General features: G+C 39.4%; 2 protein-coding genes across 2 annotated transcripts in view; both read right to left on the bottom strand.

Annotated features, from left to right (window-relative positions):
• Positions 1–611: 611 nt before the first annotated feature.
• EQTN (equatorin) lies at positions 612–15,168 on the bottom strand. Its single transcript, XM_035016615.1, has 9 exons — positions 14,569–15,168; positions 10,673–10,759; positions 8,603–8,702; positions 8,042–8,073; positions 7,203–7,253; positions 5,667–5,732; positions 2,758–2,911; positions 1,829–2,286; positions 612–689 (listed from the first exon to the last, which is right to left on the bottom strand). The coding sequence occupies exons 1-8, from the start codon at positions 14,816–14,818 to the stop codon at positions 2,004–2,006; spliced, it is 1,023 nt and encodes a 340-aa protein (XP_034872506.1). The 5' UTR covers positions 14,819–15,168; the 3' UTR covers positions 612–689; positions 1,829–2,003.
• MOB3B (MOB kinase activator 3B) overlaps positions 8,629–26,157 on the bottom strand; it is a 212,408-nt gene continuing 194,879 nt past the window's right edge. Inside the window, exons 4-5 of the transcript XR_004681303.1 lie at positions 22,527–22,642; positions 8,629–10,759 (exon numbers count right to left, since the gene is read on the bottom strand). The gene's annotated coding sequence lies outside the window, so the exon portion shown is untranslated. The remainder of the gene's footprint in view (positions 10,760–22,526; positions 22,643–26,157) is intronic.

Raw genomic sequence — 26,157 nt, 5'->3', positions numbered from 1 at the left:
GCTCCTCCGCACCTTGAGTACTCCCAAGCAGCTGCAACCACCTGCCTCACTCCGTTCCCACCGCAGGTCCTGGTGCCTGAACTGGCAAAACAAACGCTGGCACAGACCCCCGGCGCCGTCAAAAGGGCACGGAAAATGGCAAAAGTAACCCGCAGAGGGTAGCATGGGCCACTGCTCAAGGTCACCCCCACTGGCTCACGAATTCTGCCCACTACCAGCTAGATCCGAGGTGAGCTGCCGGGCCACTTCTTTTCCCTCAAGGGTCAGTCTTACATAGTCCATAGCTACTCAGGCGGAGCTTCCGAGCTTTCGCAACCAACGGTGAGACTGGGGCTGGAGTCAGGGCGGAAATCAGGGACTGAGCAAATGACTCTGAGAATGGTTGGTAGGGGACCTGGCCGGTGAGTGTAAAGAGTCCGTCTGTCCTCCGTGGGGAAGGTTTATAGAGACCTAAGCTAGAAGTAGGGAAAGCAATTTCCCAAGAGCTAAAAGGACCCTCAAGGAACCTCCTGCCCTATGTGTGTGAGGCTTACCTTGCTCCTGACAACCTCCTTTGACTTTTGTTTTGACTAGTAACCTTCATGGATCACAGAGAGAACCTCGCTTTGGAAGCACATCTTAGCTTTGCCCCTCTCCAGCAGGTGATCTTAGGCAGGGTATCTGATTTACCTGATTTTTCATTTCTTGATCTGTGAAAGAAATGTGCCTTTCAGTGAGATGTAATGTACCAAACCGCCTAGCACTTAAAGTAGGTGAGAATTTACGAAGGCGATAAAACCTATGTTCTCTCCCCACCCCCACCCCCAGCTCCACACATATCCACAAAAGATTTGACGCATATTCCCCAAATCCTTCTAGTTGAAACTAATTCCTCAAAGGGAAACAATATCCATATTCCATTGGTCTTCTTTGAAACTGAAATACTCCTGGGATGGATGGCCTCATAAGTGACTGATAACTCGATGACTTTTAAACAAGAATGCTAGGAGTCTTGTAGTTATCCGAAAGGGCACCTGCACCCCAATGTTTATAGCAGTAATGTCCACAATAGCCAAACGATGGCAAGAGCCCAGATGTCCATCGACAGATGAAAAAGGAAGATGTGGTGTATATATATATATATATATATATATATATATATATACACACAATGGACTATTACTCAGCCACCAAAAAAAAAAATCTTATCACTCACAAGGGTATTATGCTAAGCAAAATACATCAATCAGACAAAGACATTATATGATTTCATACATATGTGGAATTAAAAAAACAAAATATAGGATCATAAGGGAAGGGAGAGAAAAATAAAATAAGACAAAATCAGAGAGGGAGACAAACCATAAGAGACTTAACTATAGGAAACAAACAGTTGCTGAAGGGTGGGGGGATGGGGAAGTGGGTGATGGGCATTAAGGAGGGCACGTGATGTAATGAGCCCTGGGTATTATGTGCAACTGATGAATCACTGAACTCTACCTCTGAAACTAATGATACGCTATATGTTAATTAATTGAATATAGGTAAAATACAAATTTAAAAAGTGGTAAAAATTTAAAAAAAGAATGCTAGGAGTCTCTAGTACTAATTTAGTTTCATATCTTCATAGGGCATAACTATTTTGCCAGTAAAGCACAAATAAGTGTGTTCTTTTTGCTTTGGTGAGGGGGGAGGGGTGTAGGTAGTGGTGATTACCCTGAAAGTCCCCAAAATGCCCCCCCATAAGATAGATATCTAAATGTCCTCATTTTAATGTTAACCGGCCTAAAGTGAATAATTTTCATAAGTCACTGTCCAGGATTATTTTTACTGGATGAGTTTTCCACACCTTAAATTATTTTCTTGTATTTTTTTCCATTATATAATTTTTATGGCTGAGATAATTTTATTGAATATGTCCTCCTTTTCAGGCACCAGAAAATTTAAGTTTCTCAGCAGTTTCCAAATCATGACCTTAATGGAGTCACAAAGAAACTTCTTTTCTGACAAAAACTTAAAGTCGTCTATTCATCAGTGGGTATTTCTTCGCTTGGTTCCTCACTCTGAATTAAATCTGACTCCTCATTCCCGCCTGTATCATCTGAGGCTGTGGAAACAATGTCCGTCATTCTAGGTTTTGACTGTGTCCCTGTTCTTCTCACTTCTGAAGAAGTGGTGCCCCAAAACGTGCTGCTCTCAGCACTCTTAGAAAATGATGTGTCTGATACGCCTTCTGATGGATGAAAATAAGACAAAGTTGCCAGCTCTGGGTTGACGGTGTATTCAGTCTGATGTCTACTTTTATAACTGAAAAAGAAAACATGTATCAAGAATTGTTTTTAATTACATACATTTGCAGCTCAACTCAATTTAGAAAAGCATCACAAAAATTAAAATAACATATTAATTCTGTCCAATTACTTGGTACAACACCATATAAATAAATGAAAAATGTTAGACCCTAAGCAGATGTGCTGTTTAGAATAGAGTTCATAGCCCTTTTGATCCAAGGCTAGCAAAAAAGAATGCATATCTAGATTCTCTATATCCTTTCCAATCGACGAGTGTTATTTTTATCTCTAGATGACTATTTAATATACTGGGGAAAAATTCTCCCTGAGAGACAGCCCCATGCTCCTTTCTGAATAGGAGAAATGGAGCCTAACACAAGATCTTATAAATTTGGGAGCCACATTTCCTAAACAATGTACCAAAGAAAGGAGGGGGAGAGCTTCACATCATGCATTTTCCAAAGACTCCAGAGGTTTGCGGACTTACTTAATTGTCTTCACTTTGTACAGCATGGCACTACAGACTGCCAAGAGGATAACAAAAAGGAAGAGGGTCATCAATGAGATGCCCAGCATTAATTTTAACTTGATTTCCTGTAGCTTGGTCAGGGTGTCTTCATTTGTAGCATTCAAATCAGAGCCTGAGAGGAAAGAAAGAAAATGCAATGGAAAAGAGTAACTGTTTCCAGCATGTTTTCCTGGATGAGTAAAGAGAGCAAAGCAACTGAAGAGATGCCTTCACCATCCAGGGTATTCACTGTGCACCCTCATTTGTCTCATGCAACCCAAGGAAGAGTATAGGCTACTCCCTAGGGCTAAGTACTCTTTGCTTGTTTTGTTGAACTACCACAATAGTCCTGGAGGAGCTGTTCTTAGCTCCATTTCACAGGATCACAGAAGTTTATAAATTCACCCATGGCACATGTGAGGAAGTGGCAAAATCTGGTTTCAAAACCAGGTTACCAGATGCTCAAATGTGTCTACAGCAATCTTCCTCCCTGACTAATAAAGGCCATTTCAAGACTCTGAAGAGATGACTATTAAAAATGTGACGAACTTACACACTAGGGCCTTGTCTTTCAGAAGAGAAAGATACCCTTTTACTGTTGGGACCCGCATTGAGTTTTCTCTGATGCTAAAAGGATGGTGTACCAGATACTTTCTCCCTGAAGTTTAAGAACTGCATCTGTCATTTTGTTACTGAGATCACCCTAGTGTATTTGATGTTAAAAAAGAAATGAAAATCTACTTCTTTCTAAAGTTAGTTAATAAAAATCATGTCCAGATCCAGAGATGTTGAAGGTCTTTTTACTAAATCTATTAATGAAAATACATCTTTACTGCCACATTTTACATTTTCCTGAATTTCTGTCTGACTTAATAGACATTTACTTAATGGTGACTTGAAATGACCATGTTCATATTTCTCTCTTCCCCCAACTTTCTCCCACCCAAAAGTTCCAAAGGTTTTCATTATTTTCTAGGTCATGGTGTTTTGGTCATAAGCAGTGGTGAGCTCACGTGTGTATTCCCTGATTCCGTAATTGTCAAAGTGCGATCTTAGACCACAAAGAGTGAAATGTATACAGCTATCAATGACTATTATCTTGACTTTGAGGCAGATTCTTTGGGGAATAATTAAACAAATTATGTTAAGAGGGTCTGTGCTCCTGAATTGCTCTGCTACTCCTTAAAAGGATTTTTGTAAAGAGATGTGCTTATAGTACATTTTGTTTTTCAAGGTGATGGTCAAAACTAGAGAAGGGTTTGGAATTCCCCACCACTAGAAATCGTGAGAAAGCTAGTTACAAGCCTGGGCAGGTTTTCTAAGCCTCAGTTCCCTCATCTGTAAAATGGAGATAATCCCAACTTCATGGAGTTGCTGTGAGGACTGACATAATAATGTATATAAAGGACCTGGCATGTAATATGTGCTCCATACATGACAAAAAATCATGTTCAATTTAATTACTTGGAAAGACAAAATATTTCTAAAGTAACACAGCATTAGTCATTCCCATATATAACTTTTCTAAACAAAGACTCACTCGATTTTCTTAAAACCCTGCAAGGCAAATGGCTGTATTTGTCAAATAATATGCAGAATAGAGATGTCAGGCCTTAGATGTGTCACCAGATGTTATTTTTTTCCCCAATAGTTTATTTGTAGGACAGAGGCTTGGGGGAAATTAATATATTGCCTTGTGAAATTTTCTATTGAAATCAGGAGTTCTTTTACTCATATAAATATAATCCATGAATGAAAATTGCAAAAAAACCTGCATTCAGCAGCAGGAATTCTCTCATTCATTGCTGGTGGGAATACAAAATGGTATAGCCACTTTAGAAGTCAGTTTGGTAATTTCTTACAAAGCTAAATATAGTTTTACCACACAATCCAGCAATCACAATTCTTGATATTTACCCAGAAGAGTTGAAAACTTATGTCCATACAAAGACCTACACGTGAATATTTATAGCAGCTTTATTCGTTATTGCCAAAAATTGGAAGTAATCAAGATGTCCTTCAGTAGGTGAATGGATAAAGTGGTATATCCACACAAGGAAGTGTTATTCAGTGATAAAAAGAAATGAGCCATCAAGCCGTGAAAATACATGGAGGAATCTTAAATGCATATTACTGAGCAAAAGAAGCCAGGGTGAAAGTCTACATACTTTATGTTTCCAACTATATAATATTCTGGAAAAGACGAAACTATGGTGATGGTGGAAAGATCAGTGGTTGCCAGGGATTAGGGACAGAGGGGTGGATAGGCGGAGCACAGGGGATTTTTAGGGCAGTGAAATTACTCTATATGATTGTGATGGTGGACACATGCATTATGCATTTGTCAAAATGCACAGACCTGTGCAACACAAGGAGTGGACCCTAATGTAAACTATGGACTTTAGTTAATACTAACATACGGATACTGGCTCTTACATTGTAAAACCCGTACCAAACCAACGCAAGATGAGAATGATAGGAGAAACTGAGTTGGGGAGATATAGGAGAACTCTCTGTACTTTCTGCTCATTTTTTTCTGTAAGCCTAAAACTGCTCTGAAAATAGAGTCCATCAATTAAAAACACTGCGTTATAGATACGATTCACTTGCCTACTCCTCTGTTTGGTTTATCTGTTTTAGGAATAGAAGTCACAAAACCAGAAAATGAAAACATCCCTCTGCATATGTGGCAACTGGAGAATAATGCTTAGGGACAATCGCTTTTTAAAACAGCAAATGTCCTCTCTGAAATGACGTTAGCCACCACGCTACCCTTTTACGTACATTCCACGTTACTAGGGACAACAGGATCGTCATGCTGTGAAGTCACACACTGAAATGTGTACCGGCACTTATGCATCTATTTAATTGAAGTATTTTGTTCTTACTTGGAATTGGGCGAAATAATTGATCTTTTTCTTCAATCTCCTCAACTGTTGGTGTTGCATTTAAGGCTGTTAAGACAATAAATTGGTGTTATGGTAAACAAAATTCACTCACGAAAATTACTGTGTGTGTGTGTGTTTAATATAGAGAGTTTATTCTCATTATTCATGACAGTTATACTCCATAAAGTCACGGGAACACTGACTTCGTGAATACTGAATTGTTGCTCCTGGGGGAAATGCAAGCTTAGGTTCTTGAGAACCTCTGGTCACAATGTTTTCATCAACCAATCAATACATAACTTGCTTGATGTGTGTTTCTGTTTAAAGATACTTTATTTAATGTATATTGCTGATTCATTAACATTGAATTCATGATTAATGGCATTATAGCTCAAGCCTAAACAAAGTTTATCTGACACATATTTTCTCCATAAGGTATATCACCGCCTTCTCATGCTCAGGAACACTAACCAGCACCTTAATACTACACTCGGGGGCCATTTTAATTAGCAAAATCACTGACTGAAAGCACAAAAATGCAAAACACGTAGCACTAAATAGACAACAAAAAGGACACTTAATTACAGTCTAAGAGCTGCAGAAGAAAGGCAGAGTGTTGCCTTGTTCTACCTCCGCTGGAACATGAGTGTCAGGCAATTAAAATTTTTTGCTGGGGCGCCTGGGTGGCTCAGTTGGTTAAGCGACTGCCTTCGGCTCAGGTCATGATCCTGGAGTCCTTGGATCGAGTCCCGCATCGGGCTCCCTGCTCGGCAGGGAGTCTGCTTCTCCCTCTGACCCTCCTCCCTCTCATGCTCTCTGTCTCTCATTCTCTCTCTCGCAAATAAATAAATAAAATCTTTAAAAAAAAAAAATTTTTTTTTTTTGCTGCTCTGTGCATGTCTGCAAATGACCATGAAAGTGATTTGGGAGGTTACAGATTTATTTTAGATGTAGGTAAATTCACAAATACAAACCTGCAAGTAATGGGAATCAACTGAAAATGGTATATATTTTGTGTTTACAAAGCGTGCATATATGTGTGCTACATGAATTCCATTTATACATGTGTGCATCTACATTACATTTATATGTGCATATATAAGACATGCATATTACATCTACACATGTATGCTTATATGTTTACGATATATGCATTACTTTATACATGCATATATTTTGATATATACCTTGCATTTATTCACATATCGCCATGTGCTTACATGCATACTGCTCCAAACACAAAAAGGGACTACATTGAGCAAGAGCCTTATTTAAAATTTTTAATCATAAATCAACTGAATGACAAGATTGCAACATTTATAGGAGAATAAACTTTTGGGGGAGAGAACAAGAAAATGTGCGACACAATCAGTTTTGTGGGTTTGTTTTGCATTTGCTATTACACGTGATAATGGCAGCAGAATGTTGATTTATTAATTCTTAATATTAGAAGTATTTACACTGATCCTGGCTTTCTTACATAAGACTTTAGAAAACCAAAACATTTTCCCAGCTACCTAACTACTATGAGTTTACCTTTAGCTAACATTGTCCAAAATGCAGGCTCATTTGGACCCTTGGTTGGTTCTGTTTAAAAAACAAAATAGAACAGGATAACTAAGTAAGGTAAGTTCACTTTAGTAAATTTGTGATAGAGCACTTATTCACTTGTTAGTTTAGTCATGTAACAGTTATACCTTGAGCTTCTACCATGTGCCAGACGCTGTGGTTGGCATTAAAGTTCAGAAATGAAGAAGACACAGGCCTTATGGTGACGGAACACACTCTCAGTTTGGGAGGCAGACGAGAATCACTGTTAATTATGATGCAGGATAACGGGGTGGGGGGGTGGGGGGCAGGGGCAATAGAAACGCACAAGTGGTATGCACAGAAAGCCCTAACTCTAGTTGCAAAGGCCAGAAGCCCTTCGAAAGGGAGATGATGTTCCACTATAAGCTTAGAGGACTAGAAATTGCTTGCCAGGCAAACAAGGCAAGAGTGAGATCATTCCACTGAGTCATGAGCAGATTTGGTGAGTTCTGAGAACCTCGGGCAGACTGGAGTGAAGATAATGGACGGGGAATGTGACCAGAAATGAAACTTGAACATTTCTCAATGGTCAGATTATTTCATATTTAAATGCCTGGTTAAGAAATTGGAACATAAAAAAAAAATACATAAATAAATTTAAAAAAAGAAATTAGAACATGACCCAAGCCTAGTAGTAAATTACTGAAGATATTTTAGAAAGGAACACCACCAGGATGATGAGATTTCTATTTTTAAATATATCAAAAAAAGTGACTAAGATTTTTATTTGTTTTCGTAGTGTTAAAGATGCAAACTAATTCACAGTAACCATATGAGAAACATACTTGGATGCTTCATGTAATGACAGGTCCATTGTCTTCAATTAGACCACTCATTCAAGGCCTTAGAGGAGAGCCATCCTGGGTTGTTATGGTTATACAAATACTTTATAAGGAACAATATTCTTTGCAGGAAAGTAAAATGATGATTTTGATTTTGAAACCTGTCACTACCAACCGCCCCCCACCCCCGATAATTTTAGGAAACACCAAAAATTGACTCTAATTAGAGATAAATTTATTCCTCAAGGAGATAGAAATTTTTACATTATTATTTAAAAATAATATTAAAATGTATTAAAATATACTTATATATCTCATATAAATATAAATGTAATACATTTTATTAAAATAAATTTTATTTTAAAAAGAGCTCACATCCTATCCCCTGTCAGGTAAATCTAAAAATTGACTCAGATTTTCACTGTTTAAAAGATTTTAGAGTGACTTCAAATTGTAGCTGTATAAATTCTTCAAGCATGCTATTACTTTATGAAACACCCAGAGTAGTGAAACATAAATTAAATCATATAATGATATGCTGCAAGTATGACTACAGTTTAGAAATTTTTAATACTTCGATTTTTTTCCCCATAGGGTTCTGTAGGATTTTCTTCACTAGTGCTTTTTCCAGTATGTGATATAGTTGTTTCATTGATGAGTTTATCTGCGAAAAGGGATAACAGATTATCAGAATATACAAATATCGACAGCATCTGTGATTAGGCATTTTTTTAAGCTAAAAAATGGAACAAAGAAAAAGAAAAAAAGAAAGATGTTGACATTTTCCTGAGATATCATAAAGGAGGGGAAAGAAGAAGGCATTGAAGAATGAAGTTTTGGGATAATGGGTTGCCTGAGAGGGGATTAATACACCTATAATTTGTAAGAGAGAGGAAAAGCTGGTACAGGGGGTTTGGGGGTGGTTGTGGTGGTGGTTATAAGCTTCCTTTAGAGGTAAAAGAGATGTATTGGATGAGAACATTGGCTTCAGATGTTTCCCTGAACAGGACTTGAAGTGATCCTATCAGCCCCGGATAGCTTGGTTGCCAGTCAGGGTTAGATAGAACACAGAAGAGGAAGGCACATCAGTATCCTTGTAAATCAGAAACATTTGCATGCTAACTACTCAAAACAGAGTTTTGGGTACAACGATTTGGGGCTACAAATCAAGGGTTTTCAGGCCTGATTTAGTATATATCTCAGTCTATAATGTGTCCATCTTCTGGAGGAACATCAGTAAGAGTGTATTTGGAGTGTGACTGGGGGACATTTTCCACACACACCACCCACCCCCCCTTGGTGGCCATTTCAGTTAATTTTGTTTAATACGGGAGTCAATGAAGTTCAACACGAAGTACAGGCAATCTCTCTGTAGAAGAAGTTCTACAGAGAGGCAGAATGAATTCAGACTGAGCCTACCAACAGCACCATGACAGGTGCCTTGTTGGCAAGAAAGCTATGGAAAAAAGAGTCTGTTACCAGAGTTGACATGATTCAGGCAGGACTCCAACAAAATTGGTAAGTAATCCTTCAACTCTGCTATGTATCCCTCATACTTGGAGCAAAGTGTGTGGATTTTCCCCTCACAGTTCTGGGGACTAAAAGAATTGTTAGTCAAAATTATTCTGGAGAATTCCATCTCCTTGAGGGGCTTGCTCCTCTAGAACATCCCTACCATGTTAGTATATCTCCTTCTGTCAGAGCCTGCATTTAAAAGGGCAACAATTTCTTATCCCAATCCAACTTTCTTTGACAATACTTTGAGGACCTAAATTGTGGGAATAGAAATTAGGGTTTTAGAATTTCTTCCATTGGTCCTATGGTCCTCAATAATCCATCTCCTAAGGGAATTTGAGCTACCCAGTCTGTTGAAGACCTGGCTCTCTGTTTCTTGTCCCAAACAACTCAAGATGATGTTTGCTGTGTACAAGCAAAATTCCCATGAGTGATTTGTTTAATTAACATATGCCCTTGAAATGTCCCTCACTTATGTCCCAAGGTTTAGAATTACTCAAAATATTCCATTATTGTCAAATAACTTTATTAATAATTAGGTATTATACTGAGTCTGGCTTTCCCCAATATTGAAGCTGCTAGAGCCAGAAACATTCTCTCTTCCCTATTTAATTTTAACCTCTTTTCCTTGTTTTCTGTTCTATGCTCTTGTGTTTCATAGATATGAGCTGTTGATACTTCGTGGTGAAAGATATGGATATGTCCTTCGGAGACTTTTAATGGCCTCCGAAGTCACATGATGGCAACAGTTTTACCTAGCAAATTAATTACACTTGGTAGAAAGATGCAAAAAGGAAATAAAAACATTTGAAGTTGAAGGTATAAGTAGAAAGGAATAAAAATGTGGGTTTAAGAAAGACATACAATTTTCTAGAACCCTAAATCTAGTCATTATTTTTCTTTCCATGAATACCAAAAATATGAGGCTAAGGTATGTAAGAACCTCCTTGACTTCTGACTTTATTAGTGCAAGGGACATGGAGTCTCCTTATTTAGGAACTAAGATTCCCTGACCCTAGCTCCACTAAGACGTTTTTCCTACGTGATACTTTCTACTGCTGTTTGGAAATCTTGCTTTAAGGGCTTTTCATATTTGCAATGGTTACTTTCAGTACTTACAGTTTCTTAGAGCAAATTGCAAATCAGTTGTTGCTCTCACAGATATTTCAGACTGGCTGCCATTTGGATTTTGCGTTGTGAACACATCTAGAAATACAAGATCAAATGTTTTCAGCAACTAAGTTACTTCTTGTTCCTTTAAATTTTTCCTCATCTGATTTTTTTTTCTTAAAACATAAGCACTGACTAATTCTAAGAAAAGAATAATAAAGATTTTGAGACATTCTTCAGCTACAAATTAAGGAAATGGGGCAAGGTTTAAAAATAAAATCCATGGGGCGCCTGGGTGGCTCAGTCAGTTAAGCGTCTGCCTGTGTTTGGCTCAAGTCATGATCCCAGGGTCCTGGGATGAAGCCCCACATTGGGCTCCCTGCTCAGTGGGGAGCCTGCTTCTCCCTCTCCCTCTGCTGCTCCCCCTGCTTGTGCTCTCTCTCTGCCAAATAAATAAAATCTTAAAAAATTAATAAATAAATAAAGTAAAAATAAAATTCATGGAGAAAAAGCCAAATTGGTATCCTTATGCTAAATAACATTCCGAGGGTGCCTGGGTGGCTCAGTCATTAAGCATCTGCCTTCGGCTCAGGTCATAATCCCAGGGTCCTGGGATTGAGCCCCACATCAGGCTCCCTGCTCCACGAGAAGCCTGCTTCTCCCTCTCCTACTCCCCTTGCTTGTGTTCCTGCTCTCGCTGTGTCTCTCTCTGTCAAATAAATAATAAATAATACATAAATAAATAAATAAATAACATTCCGAGAAGAAATTATTGAGGGTTGGTTGTAATTCAAAACTAATGGATATATACACCCAACCAGAGTCAAAGTAAATTGGATCAAGATGGCACACTGACATATTGACATCTCAATGTATACATGTCTCCTCTTTCCAAAAATCTCATGAAATGACAGAAAATTTTATACATACACGAATGCATATGTGTGTTTAATACAGACATGTATATTCAATCATCTTACCATGCAGGCACGTGCATACACACACAAACAGTATCATTAATGTATCATGTTTTTTGAGGAATTTCTGAGCTAGATCTATGGGGAAATATACAAAAGGAAACCAAAGCCCAACATGCATGTTATGAGTTACGAAACTATAAAAATTAAAACACTTTGGTATTTTTACAGGAAGAACAGATCAAAGAAACAATAAAAAGGTAGCAACTGACCCAATTTCAAATGAGAATTTAGATTATATTAAATGGGTTTCACATGAGTAGGGAATTGGTGTTAGACATTTGGCGAACCTCCTCGTAAAATATAAAGTTTTGTGCCTAACTTATGCCATATGCAAAGATAACGATTTAAGACCTAAGAGTTAAAAATAAAAATATGAAATTATTTTAAAAAATAGGAAAACAATTTAATTTGAATTTAAGTTGAATAAGGCCTATCTAACCAAAATATAAAATCCAGAAATTATTAAAAAATTAATCAACAATTGATTTTAGAAAATTACAATTTTTCTCTGTGATTAAGATACCAAAACAGGTTTAAAAATAAGCAACAGTCTGGGGAAAAAAATACTTGTTAACTTTTACTATAGGAAAAAGATTAATATACTAAACATAGAAAGAGCTCCTACAAATAAATGAAAATACACACTGATAGAAAAAGGGGCCATGGGGCGCCTGGGTGGCTCAGTTGGTTAAGCGACTGCCTTCGGCTCAGGTCATGATCCTGGAGTCCCTGGATCGAGTCCCGCATCGGGCTCTCTGCTCGGCAGGGAGCCTGCTTCTCCCTCTGACCCTCCCCCCTCTCATGTGCTCTCTCTCTCTCATTCTCTCTGTCTCAAATAAATAAATAAAATCTTTAAAAAAAAAAAAAAGAAAGAAAAAAAAAGAAAAAGGGGCCATGGATATGAATAGGCAAATCACAGAAGTAGAAATAAAAATACCCAATAAACATAGAGAAAAATACTCACCTTCATAAGTAATCAGAATGCAAATGGAAACAGTAATGGAAATTTCTCACTTATATTCACAAAATATGATCAACAATATTCATTGTAGGTGAGATTGTGGGACATTCTTAGAGGATGTAAATCGGTAGATCCTTTTTGGAGGGCAATTTGCTGGTATCAATATTTTTGAAGATTTACTCTTTATTAAGCAATGCCCATTACCTGATATCTATCCAAAGAGAGATACACCCAACTGTATATAAGAAGAATGTAAAAGGGAAAAACTGCACATAATCTAATTCTTTAAAAAACAGTGGATAAATTATGGGACATGATTTATGGAATACTAGGTATCCACTAAAAATAATGAGGCAGATGTGAAAAGAGCTCAGGAGTTGTTAAATGAGAAAAGTAAGTCATAACACAATTTCTTAGGAAGATCCCAATTATGTTTTGTATATATTGTGTGTGTAAGAAAGATTTTTTTCTTTAATCAAAGTAATCATCAGGCTCTTGGTTTATTTACCCTCTGGATATTTTAAAACAGAGGTACACCCTGAAAAGGAAATGATTGCACCATTTGCACACCATAGGCAGAAGCCTGGTGGTGATAGATTAGATAACACTCCTGACTCTGGCTTTGGTAGTATGAAATCTGGCAATTGACCTAAGAATCAGGTGTTTTTTTCACCTACAAAGGAAGGACATTGATTCACCAAAGAGAAAAGAGAAATACAACTTATGCATTATTATTATCAAAGTACTTGAGTGTATATATATGTATATATCTTGATTGTATTCCTATTTTTCCTTTGATGAATGTTAATAAGGATCCTAAGATAACTAGATTTAATCTTAATTTGCTTTTATTTTAACAAGAGTTTCTTGAGTGGTGGACCTTATAAGGACACGGAAAGAAAGACCATATGAGTAATGATGAATAAACTGAAGTTTGATGGACCTTTCAAACATCTTAAAGTCATCTTGTTATGGGTTGAATTTTTTTTTTTCTTTTAAGAGAAGGTTTTTTTTTATTCTTATGTTAATCCCCATACAATACATCATTAATTTTAGATGAAGTGTTCCATGATTCATTGTTTGTGCATAACACCCAGTGCTCCATGCAGAATGTGCCCTCCTCAATACCCACCACCAGGCTAACCCATCCTCCCACCCCCCTCCCCTCTAGAACCCTGTTTGTTTTTCAGAGTCCATCGTCTCTCATGGTTCATCTACATTATGGGTTGAATTTTGTGCCCTGCTCCCAAGAAAAGACATGTTTAAGTCCTAACCCCCAGAATCTCAGAATGCACCCTAGTTTCGAAATAGGGTCATTGAAGATATAATTAGTCAAGATGGAGTCACACTGGAGTATGGTGGGCTCCTAATCTGATATGAATGGTGTCCTTATAAGAAGAGGGAAATGGACACAGAGGCACAGCAGGAATGCCATGTGAGGCTGGAGACAGAGACTAGAATTGTGCTACAAGCCAAGGAATGCCTGGGGCTACAAGAAGCTGGAGGAAGCAAGGAATGATCCTCCCTAGAGGCCTTGTAGAGAGCATGGCATGATCAAAACTTTGATTTTGGATTTTGATTTCCAGAACTGTGAGAGAATAAATTTCTGTTGCTTTGAGCCACTAAGTTTGTGGTACTTGTTTCAGCAGCCCTAGGAAACTGATACCCACCTCCAAATAAATTTTGGTTAACTCACCATAGAATTAGATCAATTGCAAATCACCATAATGCCATGGTGAACTCTGTTATTTATAGGAAATTACCAAAAGAACTTTGTTAAACTTCATAGCATCTCATGAAAAAAAGCTGTAGAAAATAAGAATTTCATTAAACACACTGAAACATTTATAAGATACATGAGAATTTAAGAAGTAGGAAATAAAATTATAGAGTTTTTTAAATGTTAAGTCAAACCAGTATAACCAGCTTTTGTATATGTGCTACTATGAACTTTAAAGACTTACATTGTTTTATATCTTTAAAATAATTGCCATTTTTCTCATTAGTAGGAGTATTCTCCTTAATTTCCGGTTCCTGTTTATATTCTTTTGGAGAGCCAGGCAGCCACATATCATCTGCAAAATTCACGATAAGAAATATGTTGAGTTCTTTTACTACTTTCTTTTTTTTCAATTGTATTTTTCTACAAAGGATTTGAGGCAGAGATTTAAAATGTAAATTATGCCGTATTTCCAATAATAAACTTTGTATCATCCTATAGAAAACTGTCACATACCAGTTTTCTAGGATAATGGGTCATCTTTCTTATCTGCTCTTTCTGTAAAACCTTTAAGTGCTTACTCACCACCACTATGAAAGGAAGTTGTATTGGGGTACTGTAAGGAAAAAACCCCAGATACAAAAATAAACAATATAAAATTCATAGGGAAAATGATCGATTTATCCAGTAATCTCCTGCTCCTCCTCAGAGTTTCCTTTCTGTTGCCCAGCCGATCCTGTAACTAGCTAGGACATTATGATGTCACTGCCAAATGGAGGTCAGAATGCTGGGGATGAATTTCCAAAAGTTTTGTGACTCAATCTGACATCTATTTTATCTTTGATACTATGATGGTTTTTAAAAATTAACCATTATAAGATTTTCTTTGAAAATTAGGAAATATATTTTCATGAAATAATGTGAATTAATTAGTCATCAGATTTTAAAGAACCACTAATATTGTTGATAGCAAAATGATAACAGAAGTTTTTTGTTTTCAAAGCATTACTATATTGTATGTTCTTTTGAATAACTGCAAGAAAGCATCTGTTAAAAACTAATCAGAGATACCTAGATTCAATCCAATTGCCCTTCAAGTTCTGGTTCGTGAGCTATCTTAACTATATAATTCCTTAAGAAAAGTGTTTTGAAACTCATCTTTTCCCTGCTGATGAGTGATGTTGAGCATCTTGTGTCTGTTAGCTATTTGTATGTCTTCTTTGGAAAAATGTCTAATCATCTCTTCTGCTCATTTCTTAACTGGATTATTTGTTTTTTGGGTGCTGAGTTTGATAAGTTCTTTATAGATTTTAGATACTAATCCCTTATCCGATAGGTCATTTGCAAATATCTTCTTCTAATCCATAGGTTGCCTTTTAGTTTTGTTGATTATTTCCTTTGCTGTGCAGAAGCTTTTTATTTTGATGAAGTCTCAATAGTTAATTTTTGCTTTTGTTTTCCTTGCCTCAGGAGACATATCCAGTAAAAGGTTGCTATGTCCAAGGTCAAAGAGGTTACTGCCTGTGTTCTCCTCTAGGATTTTGATGGTTTTCTGTCTTACATTTGGTCTTTAATACATTTTGAATCTATTTTTGTGTATGGTGTAAGAAAGTGGTCCAGTTTCACTCTTTTGCTGTCCAGTTTTCCCAACACCACTTGATTGAAGAGACTGTCTTTTTTCCATTAGATAGTCTTTCCTGCTTTGTCAAAGATTAATTGACCATATAGTTATGGGCTCATTTCTGGGTTTCCTATTCTGTTCTATTGATCTATGTGTCTGTTTTTGTGCCAGTACCATACTGTCTTGATCACTACAGCTTTGTAATATAGCTTGAAGCTTGTGATGCCTTCATCTTTGCTTTTCTTTTTCAACGTTACTTTGTCTTTTCCAGGTCTTTTGTAGTTCTATACAAATTTTAGGATTGTTTGTTCTAGCTCTGTGAAAAATGCTGTTGGTATTTTGATAGGGACTGCATTGAATGTGTAGATTGCTTTGGGTAGTATAGATATTCTAACAATATTTATTCTTCTAATCCATGAGCATGGAATGTTTTTCCATTTCTTCTTGTCATCTTCAATTTCTTTCATCAATGTTTATTAGTTTTCAGAGTATAGGTCTTTTATCTCTTGGTTAAGTTTATTTCTAAGTATCTTATGGTTTTTGATGCAGTTGTAAATGGGATTAAGATTAAGATTCATTAAAATACTCAAGTATCTTAATGAATGGCTTCAGATAATCAAACCATGTATACAGTGTGATGACCCCACAGTACCTGCCTTGCAGTGAAAAATGCCAGGTTCATGGAGATTACCCTTTGGCAGTGGTCTTCCCCCTGTGCTTTTTTGATCTGTTTGCAGTTTTATACCTATGTCCCAAATGCTTATTACCAATACAACTGTTTAACAACTATATAAAAAGTTATATTATCTGAGAATATATTAGGAAATGAATCTTTACTTTTCACAGAAAACCTCAAAGAAAATGGATTAACAAAAGGTTGTTTTGCTATGTTTTCACTATATATAACAAATGTAAATTTTGTACAATAAATATTTCCTAGGTTAAAAAAAAAGAGGCCCTTTAATATTTTTTGCAGGGTTGGTTTAGTGGTTATGAGCGCCTTTAGGTTTTTTTTTTTTTTTAAGATTTATTTATTTATTTATTTGACAGAGAGAGACACGGCGAGAGAGGGAACACAAGCAGGGGGAGTGGGAGAGAGAGAGAAGCAGGCCTCCCGCGGAGCAGGGAGCCCGATGTGGGGCTCGATCCCAGGACCCTGGGATCATGACCTGAGCCGAAGGCAGACGCTTAACGGCTGAGCCACCCAGGTGCCCCAAGCGCCTTTAGTTTTTGTTTGTCTGGGAAACTATCTCTCTGTTCTGAATAATAACCTTGCTGGATAGAGTATTTTTGGCTGTAGATTTTTCCCATTCAGCTTGTTGAATATATCATGCCACTCTCTTCTGGCTTGCATAGTTTCTGTTGAGAGATCTGTAGCCAGCCTTATGGGTTTTCCCTTATAAGTTAGGGACTTCTTTTGTCTTGCTGTTTTTAGGATTTTTTTTTTCTTTATCGCTATATTTTGCAAATTTAATTACAATATGTCTTGATGTTGGCCTGCTTTTGTCAATTTTGATGGAGGTTCTTTGTGCCTCCTTGGTCTGGATGTCTGTTTCCTTCCCCAGATTTGGGCAATTTTTAGCTATTATTTCCTCAAATAAATTTTATGCCCCCCTCTTCTTCTGAGACTCCTATGATACAAATGTTATTACCTTTGATGGAGTCATGGAGTTCCCTAAGTCTATTCTCGTCTTGCATAACTCTTCATCCTTTTGTTCAGCTTCATTATTTTCTATTGGTTTGTCTTCTAGGTCACTAATTTGTTTCCCTGCTTCTTCCATCCTTGTATTCATTGCATCAAGTCTGTTTCGAATCTTTGTTATTGCATTTTTCATTTCTTTTTTTTTTTTTTTAAGATTTATTTATTTATTTATTTGACAGAGAGAGAGAGACACAGTGAGAGAGGGAACACAAGCAGGGGGAGTGGGAGAGGGAGAAGCAGGCTTCCCGCAGAGCAGAGAGCCCAATGCGGGGCTCGATCCCAGGACCCTGGGATCATGACCTGAGCTGAAGGCAGATGCTTAATGACTGACCCACCCAGGCACCCCTGCATTTTTCATTTCTGACTGATTGTTTTTTAACTCTTTTATCTCTGTGGTAAGGGCCTCCCTGAATTCTTCCATTCTTTTCCTAAGCCCAGAGAGTATCCTTATGATTGGGGCTCTAAATTCTCCATCAGGTATATTACTTACATTGGGTTTTGATTCGATCTCTGGCCATGACCTTATCTTGTTCTTTCATTTGGGATAAATTCTTTCATTTGGGATAAATTCCTCCATCTTGGCATTTTTTTGAAGTCTCTGACTTCTAGAAAAGCCTGCTATGCTTTCTGGTCCTGACAGTAATGGCTTTATGAAGAAGAGGTCATATAGTGTCCAAGGCCTGGCACTTCCAGGAGTGTTTCCAGTGTGTGCCACGTTTACTCTGCTGCTGTGTATTGGCTGCTCTATCCTCAGGCCAGGCATCTGCCGAGGGTCTCCTTGCCTGCTGTGGTTAGTGTTTGGACCTTGGTCAGAGTGTGGGGAGTTTTAACCAGGTGTGCTCTGGTCTGCTTATTAAATGAGACCTGAGGCTACTTTCACTAGAACTGAAGCCTTGCAGAACTCTCTGTTCAGTAAATGAGGTGTGTACAGGGGTTTCTGCTAGTCTTCTGGGGAAGGGGCCTGCTGCCCTGGGACTGAGACACACCTGCTGGAGAAAAATAGTCCCAGAAGAGCACAGGGGAGTGGCACTTGGTGTAAGGAGCTTAGGCAGCCGGTGTGAGTGCTGTGCTATTTACCTCAGGTGGCTCTGCCTCTATGCTGAGGGGTGGCAGAGGAAAATGGTGCCCGTTGGCTTTTTGTCCCAGGAGACGTGACTCTGCCAACACCATCTCTCACAAATGTGCTCCAACAAGAGTGAACAGTCTCCTCCCGTGCACCTTAGGCGATCCTCAGATCGTGCTGTCTGCTCCAGGGTTGCTTGCCTGCCTTCACTCCAGGATTGGGCAGCACCCTCAGGGCTCTATCCCAGCCAAGCCCACTGAACTTTCTAACTCCAGTCTTCAAGCCCTGCTGATTGCAAAGTGTCAGAAAAATCAGCCCCTCTTGTTTTCCCAGCCACTGGCTTTAGGGAAGTATTTTCCTTGTGTGATCCCCTGTGTGCTTCACTCTCTCTCACCTTCCTCTGCGACCAGGGCTCCCTCCCCTCCATGGCACCCGCCATCTGTTTCTCCCCCAAACCACATCTCTGCACCTCCTACTTTCTGTGACGTGGCCTCTTCTCTCCCTCTATTGTGGAGTTTGTTCTGTCGGTCCTCAGGTCCATTTCTTGGGTATTCAGAATGATTTGATAGTTATCTAGCTGTGTTCCGGGGATAAGGTGAGCCTAGGGGACTCCTTCTATGCCAACAACTAAGCTCCCCTCCTCTAAGTTGCTATTTTAAAACTTCCGCTTAACCTAAGTCATAAGGAGGTTGCTTATTAATGGCTATCCAATCATCTGGGAAAACAGAGTGAATGCATTAGAACAGAGCAACCAGAACGTTGAGGTTGCTAAGAAAAAAGTGGAAGAATAGATTTACAGTGGGGTCTGGGAGTTTCACTTTTTTTTTTTTTTTTTTTTGAGAGAGAGAGCAGTTGTGGCTGGTGGGGAGAGGAACAGAAGCTCCACGTTCCACACAGAGGCCGACTCAGGGCTCAATCTCACCACCCCGCGATCATGACCTGAGCTGAAATCAAGAGTCAGACGCTTAACCGCTTAACCGATGGAGCCACCCAGGTGCCCTGTGTTTAACATTTCAAAGCTGGAACAGGGCAGTATGATAATGAGGTCCAAGGACATGGTTTCAGATTGCTAAATTAGATTAGAGGGGAAGAGTGTTGGCATAGGGATGTCAAGTCAACTGAGCGGCCAAGTTGTTGGATGTACTGTCCGTGTGGCCAAGGAAGATCCCTACGAGAAGAATGAGAGGAACAGGGGGAAACTGGTGCCAAAGTCTTCAGTGAATTAGGGCAGCTTTGGAGGATGACTAAAGATGATGATTGTGGATGGGGCGGTAAATGTAGGGCTGAATGGTATAAACCTTGAAGGACAGATGGTATTTGAGAGCAGGAGTCAAGATCTTGAAGGAGCAAGAATGCCAACTCCACCTCAAGGCCCTGATAGATGCTGGGATACATGAGATAGAGCAGAAGGGCTTCCCTTTTAGAAGGCTGCCGTGAAGAGACAGACCCCAGTTAGGACTCGTACTCATACTAGATTGAGATGTGGCATTTATGACTTAACATTATAATATAAGCATCGTCATGAACTTAACATCTCTATGACATCCAGTTTAGTGAATATTCATAACTGGCTTTGGTTATTTGCCCTATTGTTTGTTATTTGGGTTGCTTCCAATTTTCCTTATTATAAACAATGAAGTAATGAGCATATTTATGACTCAGTTTTTTTCAGCATTTATGAATGTTTCATTTAGATAGTTTCCTAAAAAGGGACTTTCTACCTTAAAGCATATGAACATTTTCCCAGCTCTTGATGCTCATGGTTCCATACTCATCTTGGATTTTCTCTGCTCCAGCCCTGGCACCAAGCATTTCTCCAAGAATTCCTGGTTCCTTTACATAGAAATTAGTATTCACATGTCAAGATCTGGGCACTAGATGTGTTCATTGAACCGGCATGTCACTGTCATCAGTGGACAAACAGAGAATATATCGGTGGACAAACACAGAGAATCTGTGGACATCTCGGTGGACAAACACAGAGAATATATCGAGGGCCTAAGTGTCTGTGTATGCAATATACGTATACATATGCACACATACACAGATGCTATTTCTCATCTGTAGGGGTGGTCACAGGAGTCCTGGAGAGTCTGCCTGCCCTCCAGGGAATGTCCTCTTCCAGGTGCAAGCAGGATCATGTGGAGAGTGAGCAGGTATGGAAGGGCTGGGCTGCTCAAGCATATCAGGTGCCTCTACTCTAGGCCTTCAGGACTCCCTGGGGAAAACCAACATCACTGCCACCAAATGAACTATTTCAAACAGCGGCATTACAACCCAGTTGCCTCAGTCAGTGCTCTGCTGAAGGCGTAGGTTATGTATGCACGCTGGGGGAACGTAGCAGAGTAATGTTTATTCTTAGATCTACTTTCTCTATTCTTTGGGCATTGAAATGTCCTTTCTTCTATGAAACAAGGTGATGATAGATGGTAGCATTCCTAAATCACCCTCTATTGTTGAATTTTAAACTTTCTAGTCCACAAAATAAAAAAAAGAAATCTAGGAGTGAGAGGATTGTTGGCCATCCTTTCTAACCTGTGAGAAGCCTGCCTTGGGCCTCACCAAAGAGAGAAGTCTGTTCTGGTGGGAGTGGGCTGCCTCTGAAGGATTCTAGAGGGGACAAGAAAGGGGACATGATCAGGTCTGCAATTTGGAACGGGCACTCTGCAGGCTTCAGTTTGTGAAAAGTGAATGGTGAGAGAAGATCCTAGAGACAGGGAAAGCCCTCCCCTCACTTCCGTAGAGTGATGGGCACAAGCAAGGAGAGCCTGAAGAAATGCAAAGGTCAAAGAGAATGGACATGCAGGAAGAGGGACCTCTTTAGTTTAGAGGCTCACTTTCTAAGAAGAGTTTGAGCACATCTTTTCCCTAAACTGCTGAAGCTTATTTGCTATTTTGTTTTTTCCCATAATTTCATTAAAATAAAGAGTCTGCCCTTCAGGACAATCTTTCTAAGAATGGTAGAGAAAAGGGTACAGTTTTTTTTCCCTAAAAAATTTTTCTTCTGCTGCTAGCCAGATGAGTCTATTTTGGCGAGTCATCCATTGGTAATAGCTGCTTTCTCCATTCTGTATTCACGTATCAACTGTATCTGAACTCTAGTAATTATCAGGTGTCTTCTTTGAATCCTCAGTGTCTCCTAGCTGGCCCTAATGCACACCGCACCTTAGTAACTACCTGACACGACTGGAGTAAGAATGAATGGTGAAGATTTGTACAGAAGGGAAAATCATTCTTCCCAAAGGGCTTCTAAACCAAGGGTTGAGAAAAAAACAGACAGATGCACGTAGCCAAAGCGAGAGCTGAGGCTTTCATACTCCTGCCCCTGTGAAATCCATCTGATGATAGCATCTGTGAGGAGGTTGCGATGCTAAATGAGGACCTACTAAGAGTGTTCAGCCACAGTAGGGATGCAAATGTCTACTGAATCAGCTGGAACTCTGCCCCCCCCCCTTGTCTTCTAGTGTATTCCTATTGCCAGATTTGAGGAGACAATCTTTACTTCCCTGTCCTTGGTATATACCAGTCTTTCCTGGAAGACTAAGTCTGGTCAGGAACAAACCGTCTTGTGGGACAATCAGCAGGTGTGCGCTCTGCATCAAAGGGGCAAGAGCTCTCCTGTACCCCTGACTGGTCTTGTCAAGCTGGCAGACACTGAGCTTCCCCACTTAGTCCTTCTTCCCCAGATGGATGTGGGGCTCGATTCCGGGACCCTAGAATCATGACCTGAGCCAAAGGCAGGCACTTAACCGACCATGTCCCCTAGGCGCCCCCGGACTCACACTTTCTATGCCGGGAAAGAAACATTTGTCTCACCTGGTGTCACTTCCTCATCACAGCTTCCCAAGGGTCCTCTGGGCTTTTCCAGGTCTGCATATTGTGTGATTCTCAAGGTGAAAGCAGCTTTGTCACCAGGATAGCAAGTGAGCAACCTAAAAGGAGGAATGGAGGGGCCTATAACATAGTGATTAGCAGAGGGGGCTCTGGAGACCGACTGCCCAGGTTCAAATCCCAGCGCCACCTCTAGCCAGCTGCATGACTTTGAAGAGGAGACTTACTCCGCAACCTCAGTTTCCTCGTCTGTAAAATGGGAGTAACAACAATGGTGTCCACTTCACAGGATGGTGGAGAGGAATAATTCAGATATTCCAACTCAAACGCTTGGCATGATGCCTAGCACCAGATGACAGTGAGGACTGTCCCTGTGTGAGCTCACCACTGCCCTGCACGCAGCCGCCCTCCCTCTCACCTCTGGAATGGTTGTCACCAGTAACTCCCTTGAAGAACGGTTGTGAGAACTGGGTGGAGAATACCCATCAAGTACCAAGAACTGTGCGTGGCACAAAGTAGATTAATTCCCAGCCCTTCTCCCCCCAACATGCCTTCCTAATTCCCCTGAAAGCTCTCAGCACAGCCAGTTCTTTCCAACACAGCGCCTCGGAATCGATGAGCAGCAGAAGAGGTTCAGGCAAAAACCACCTCATTTCTTTTCCCTTCTTCTTTGCAGTAGGGGAGGTGCTTTAGTATTTTCCTCTAACATTTCTCTATCCAAGTAGCACAGAGTCTCTTTGCAGTCCCTTAGGAGGGATAATGCAAATTCCAATGAAATGTCATGAGCCCAGGGCAGCACAATCCTTTTTCTGAATGCAAACAGACCACATGGCAAAGACTGGCTTATCGCTCTTAGGGACTTTGTGGACTTGTAGTTTTTTATTTCTTTTATTTCAAACCCATAGGCTCACAGAGTTGTGGCAAATTCACTGTCCAGAGAATGCTCTGCCAGTTTGTAATAACAAAACTGTACCTGATGTTATCTGCACAACCTCAGGAATCTCATGCCAAGGTTAGAAGTGTGAAATGGGGCTCACCTTTTGAATGACTTTTCTTTAACTTCCATGGTTCAATAGTTGGTGAATCTAATAATTTACTATTTAAAAACAAAAACCAAAAAACACCTCCCCCACTGCCCCTCTCTTGACAAATGCTGCCTCCTTCTATATTCTGTAGTTGAATCATTTTGTGGACAATGTCCGTGAAGCCCTAGGAATGGGAAGGTACAAGTCATTCATTTCCTCACAGCATATCTATTTCATTCAGCCTTAAAACACAGGCTGGGATTACTTCCTGACATAGTAAAGATCTCCCAGTGGAACAAGGAACTAGAGAACATTTACGGTCTGCATAACTCCTGGTGACCTCAAAGGAGTCAGGTGGAATGGAATGGATGCTGCTTTTCAAATGTAATGTGATTCCTATTCATTTCTCAATTAGTCCATGGAATATGTGCATTAAGAAATGTCACAGCCATGTAGTGCTCTCTAGCCTTTTGGTTACATATTTCTTATTTGTTCACATAATCGTGTATTTTACATTACAGCTGAAGAATTAATGCCATTTAATTTCTTTAGTAGAGAAAGAAAATCAGCAAAAATTAACTGATAGTTCTGCGAACTTCTTTATTTTTTAAATTAATTTTTTAAATTTAATTTTAGAATTTTTGAATTAAAAAAGTTTTTTTTTCAGTTCTGCAAACTTCCTATGGTCAAGGCTAAGATCTGCTTTGGGTATTTATTAATTCTTAAAAGTCTGCTAGTTTTCCCCTAAGGATGAGTGAAATGTATGCTTTTTTTTCCATCTCATAGCAGGGAGCAAGACCTAGACATTTCTTAGGTACTGTTTTAATTGATCATTGAACACCTTGCTCCCACTGTGATTCCTCCTGGACTCATAGATGGTCTTCCTGTCTCCTGCCCACTCACAGACCCCATCCTGGCCTCTGGTCTTACTCTGACACCACTCAACACTTTGTGGACTAGCCATTCTGACCTTCTTGATGTCTCCCTGTTAGATCCATTGTCCCGCCTCATGTCAGACTCAGGGTCCACTTTGTGTTTGTGAATGCTGCGCATCTTGTGAATAGAAATACTTGATAATCTCAGTTGGACTGGTCATAGAAGCACTAATGCAATCACACTGACAAATGACCAAAAAGAAACTGAAAGCTGAATTGCTCCACCACACAGAGCCTGTGTCCATAGAGAAGAAGATAAATCTGAAGAAGAGCTCAATGCCTAGAGGGTGAAGGTGTCTCCTGTGGCTAAGAGTGAGGGCTCTGGAGGACACCTGAGGGGTGTTAAATCCTAGCTCCATCCCCTTACTTGCAACTTTGGGCAAATTACTTGGGTAACCTTGATTGTAGAGATAAACATGGATAGCCAACCTCACAGGGCATTGAGTAAGATTATCCATGTAAAATGCTTAGAGTATACTTAAGTCTATAGTATACACTTAATAAATGTACACTTCCTGGTGTATCATCAAATTAATATTATTATATATTGCTTTTAATTTATTTCTCTTTGATAGCAGACCTTAATTAGACACCTATCTGCCATTAATTCTATTCATTCATTCATTAATTTATCAAAGGTTTATTAAGCATCTACTGTGTGCCAGACACTCTCTTTTAGGTGACAGAGATAGAAATCCCTGATGTGAAATTTATATTCTAGTGGGGTGAGGGACAGACAAGAAACAGTAATAAACCTAATAAATATCATATAATATAAATTATATAATGTATATATATTTACATATTGTGTATATATATGATTTATATAAACACTACAGGAGAAGGAAAATTTGAGCAGAGAAAGGGAGCTCAGGAATCCTGGTGACCCTGGGGGGCAGTTGTGATCGGCAGGGGCCTCAATGAGAAGGTGATGCTCCAGCTAGAACTTGAAGGGGGAGAAGGAATTGGCCATGAGCCTATGTGGGGGAAGAGCATCCAGGCAGGGGAACACCTGGACAGAAGCCATGAGTGTGAGTGTGCTCAGCATGTGCAAGTCCAGCTGGGAGGCCCGGGGTGTAGGAGTGGAGGGAGAAAGGGGCAGCTGAAGTTTTTAAGCAGAGTGCAAAGGGGGGCATTGTAGGGTTTTGAGCAGAGAAGGGGCTAGGTTCTCATCCACCGACAGGGCAGGGGTAGGCAGCCCAGTTCTTCACTTCCAGCCAATGTGAACTTTTCCCACTAGGCTTGATCTGGTCTAAAAGGCCTCCACATCTTTACCAAGATTTTGTCTTAACCACAGACTCACGTGGGTCAAGTATCTCTGTTGTACCTTCATGTGATTAGACTTCTGATAAGACAAACCCTAAGTAAAATAATTAACCTTTAGATAAATCAACAAGTCACAGTTCACGAATTTTCTGAACGCTGCTGCCTCTTGTGGTTCCGTCCACATGCAGTTTTTAGCAGTATCAAATACATCATCGCAGAGACCTATATGTGCACAGTCAGAGCACAGTTACTTGTAACATTGTTTCTGAGTTAGTAAACAGAGGATTCTGTTGATACCTTTCCCCCTCTGTGTTCTACATAGTTCTTGAAAATGCTTAGACTCTCTTTGCTGATCTGATACTATGTGAGATCATGTCTCAGTTGTATGAT

Source organism: Mirounga leonina, unplaced genomic scaffold, assembly GCF_011800145.1.
Source record: "Mirounga leonina isolate KUSES-001 unplaced genomic scaffold, KU_Mleo_1.0 Mir_170, whole genome shotgun sequence".
NCBI classification, from domain to species: domain Eukaryota; kingdom Metazoa; phylum Chordata; class Mammalia; order Carnivora; family Phocidae; genus Mirounga; species Mirounga leonina.
Note: the sequence above shows the minus strand (reverse complement) of the source record. Positions and strands in the feature narration are given on the sequence as shown.

Bases quoted from the DNA above. Each gene is read 5' to 3' on its own strand.
- EQTN (XM_035016615.1), bottom strand. From the start codon at position 14,818: ATGATACAAAGTTTATTATTGGAAATACGGCATAATTTACATTTTAAA. The intron at 8,703-10,672 runs GTAAGTACTGAA...CCCTTTTCGCAG, and splicing joins GCAATTTGCTCTAAGAAACT to ATAAACTCATCAATGAAACA. The intron at 2,912-5,666 runs GTAAGAACAAAA...CTTTCCTCTCAG, and splicing joins ATTATTTCGCCCAATTCCAA to GCTCTGATTTGAATGCTACA.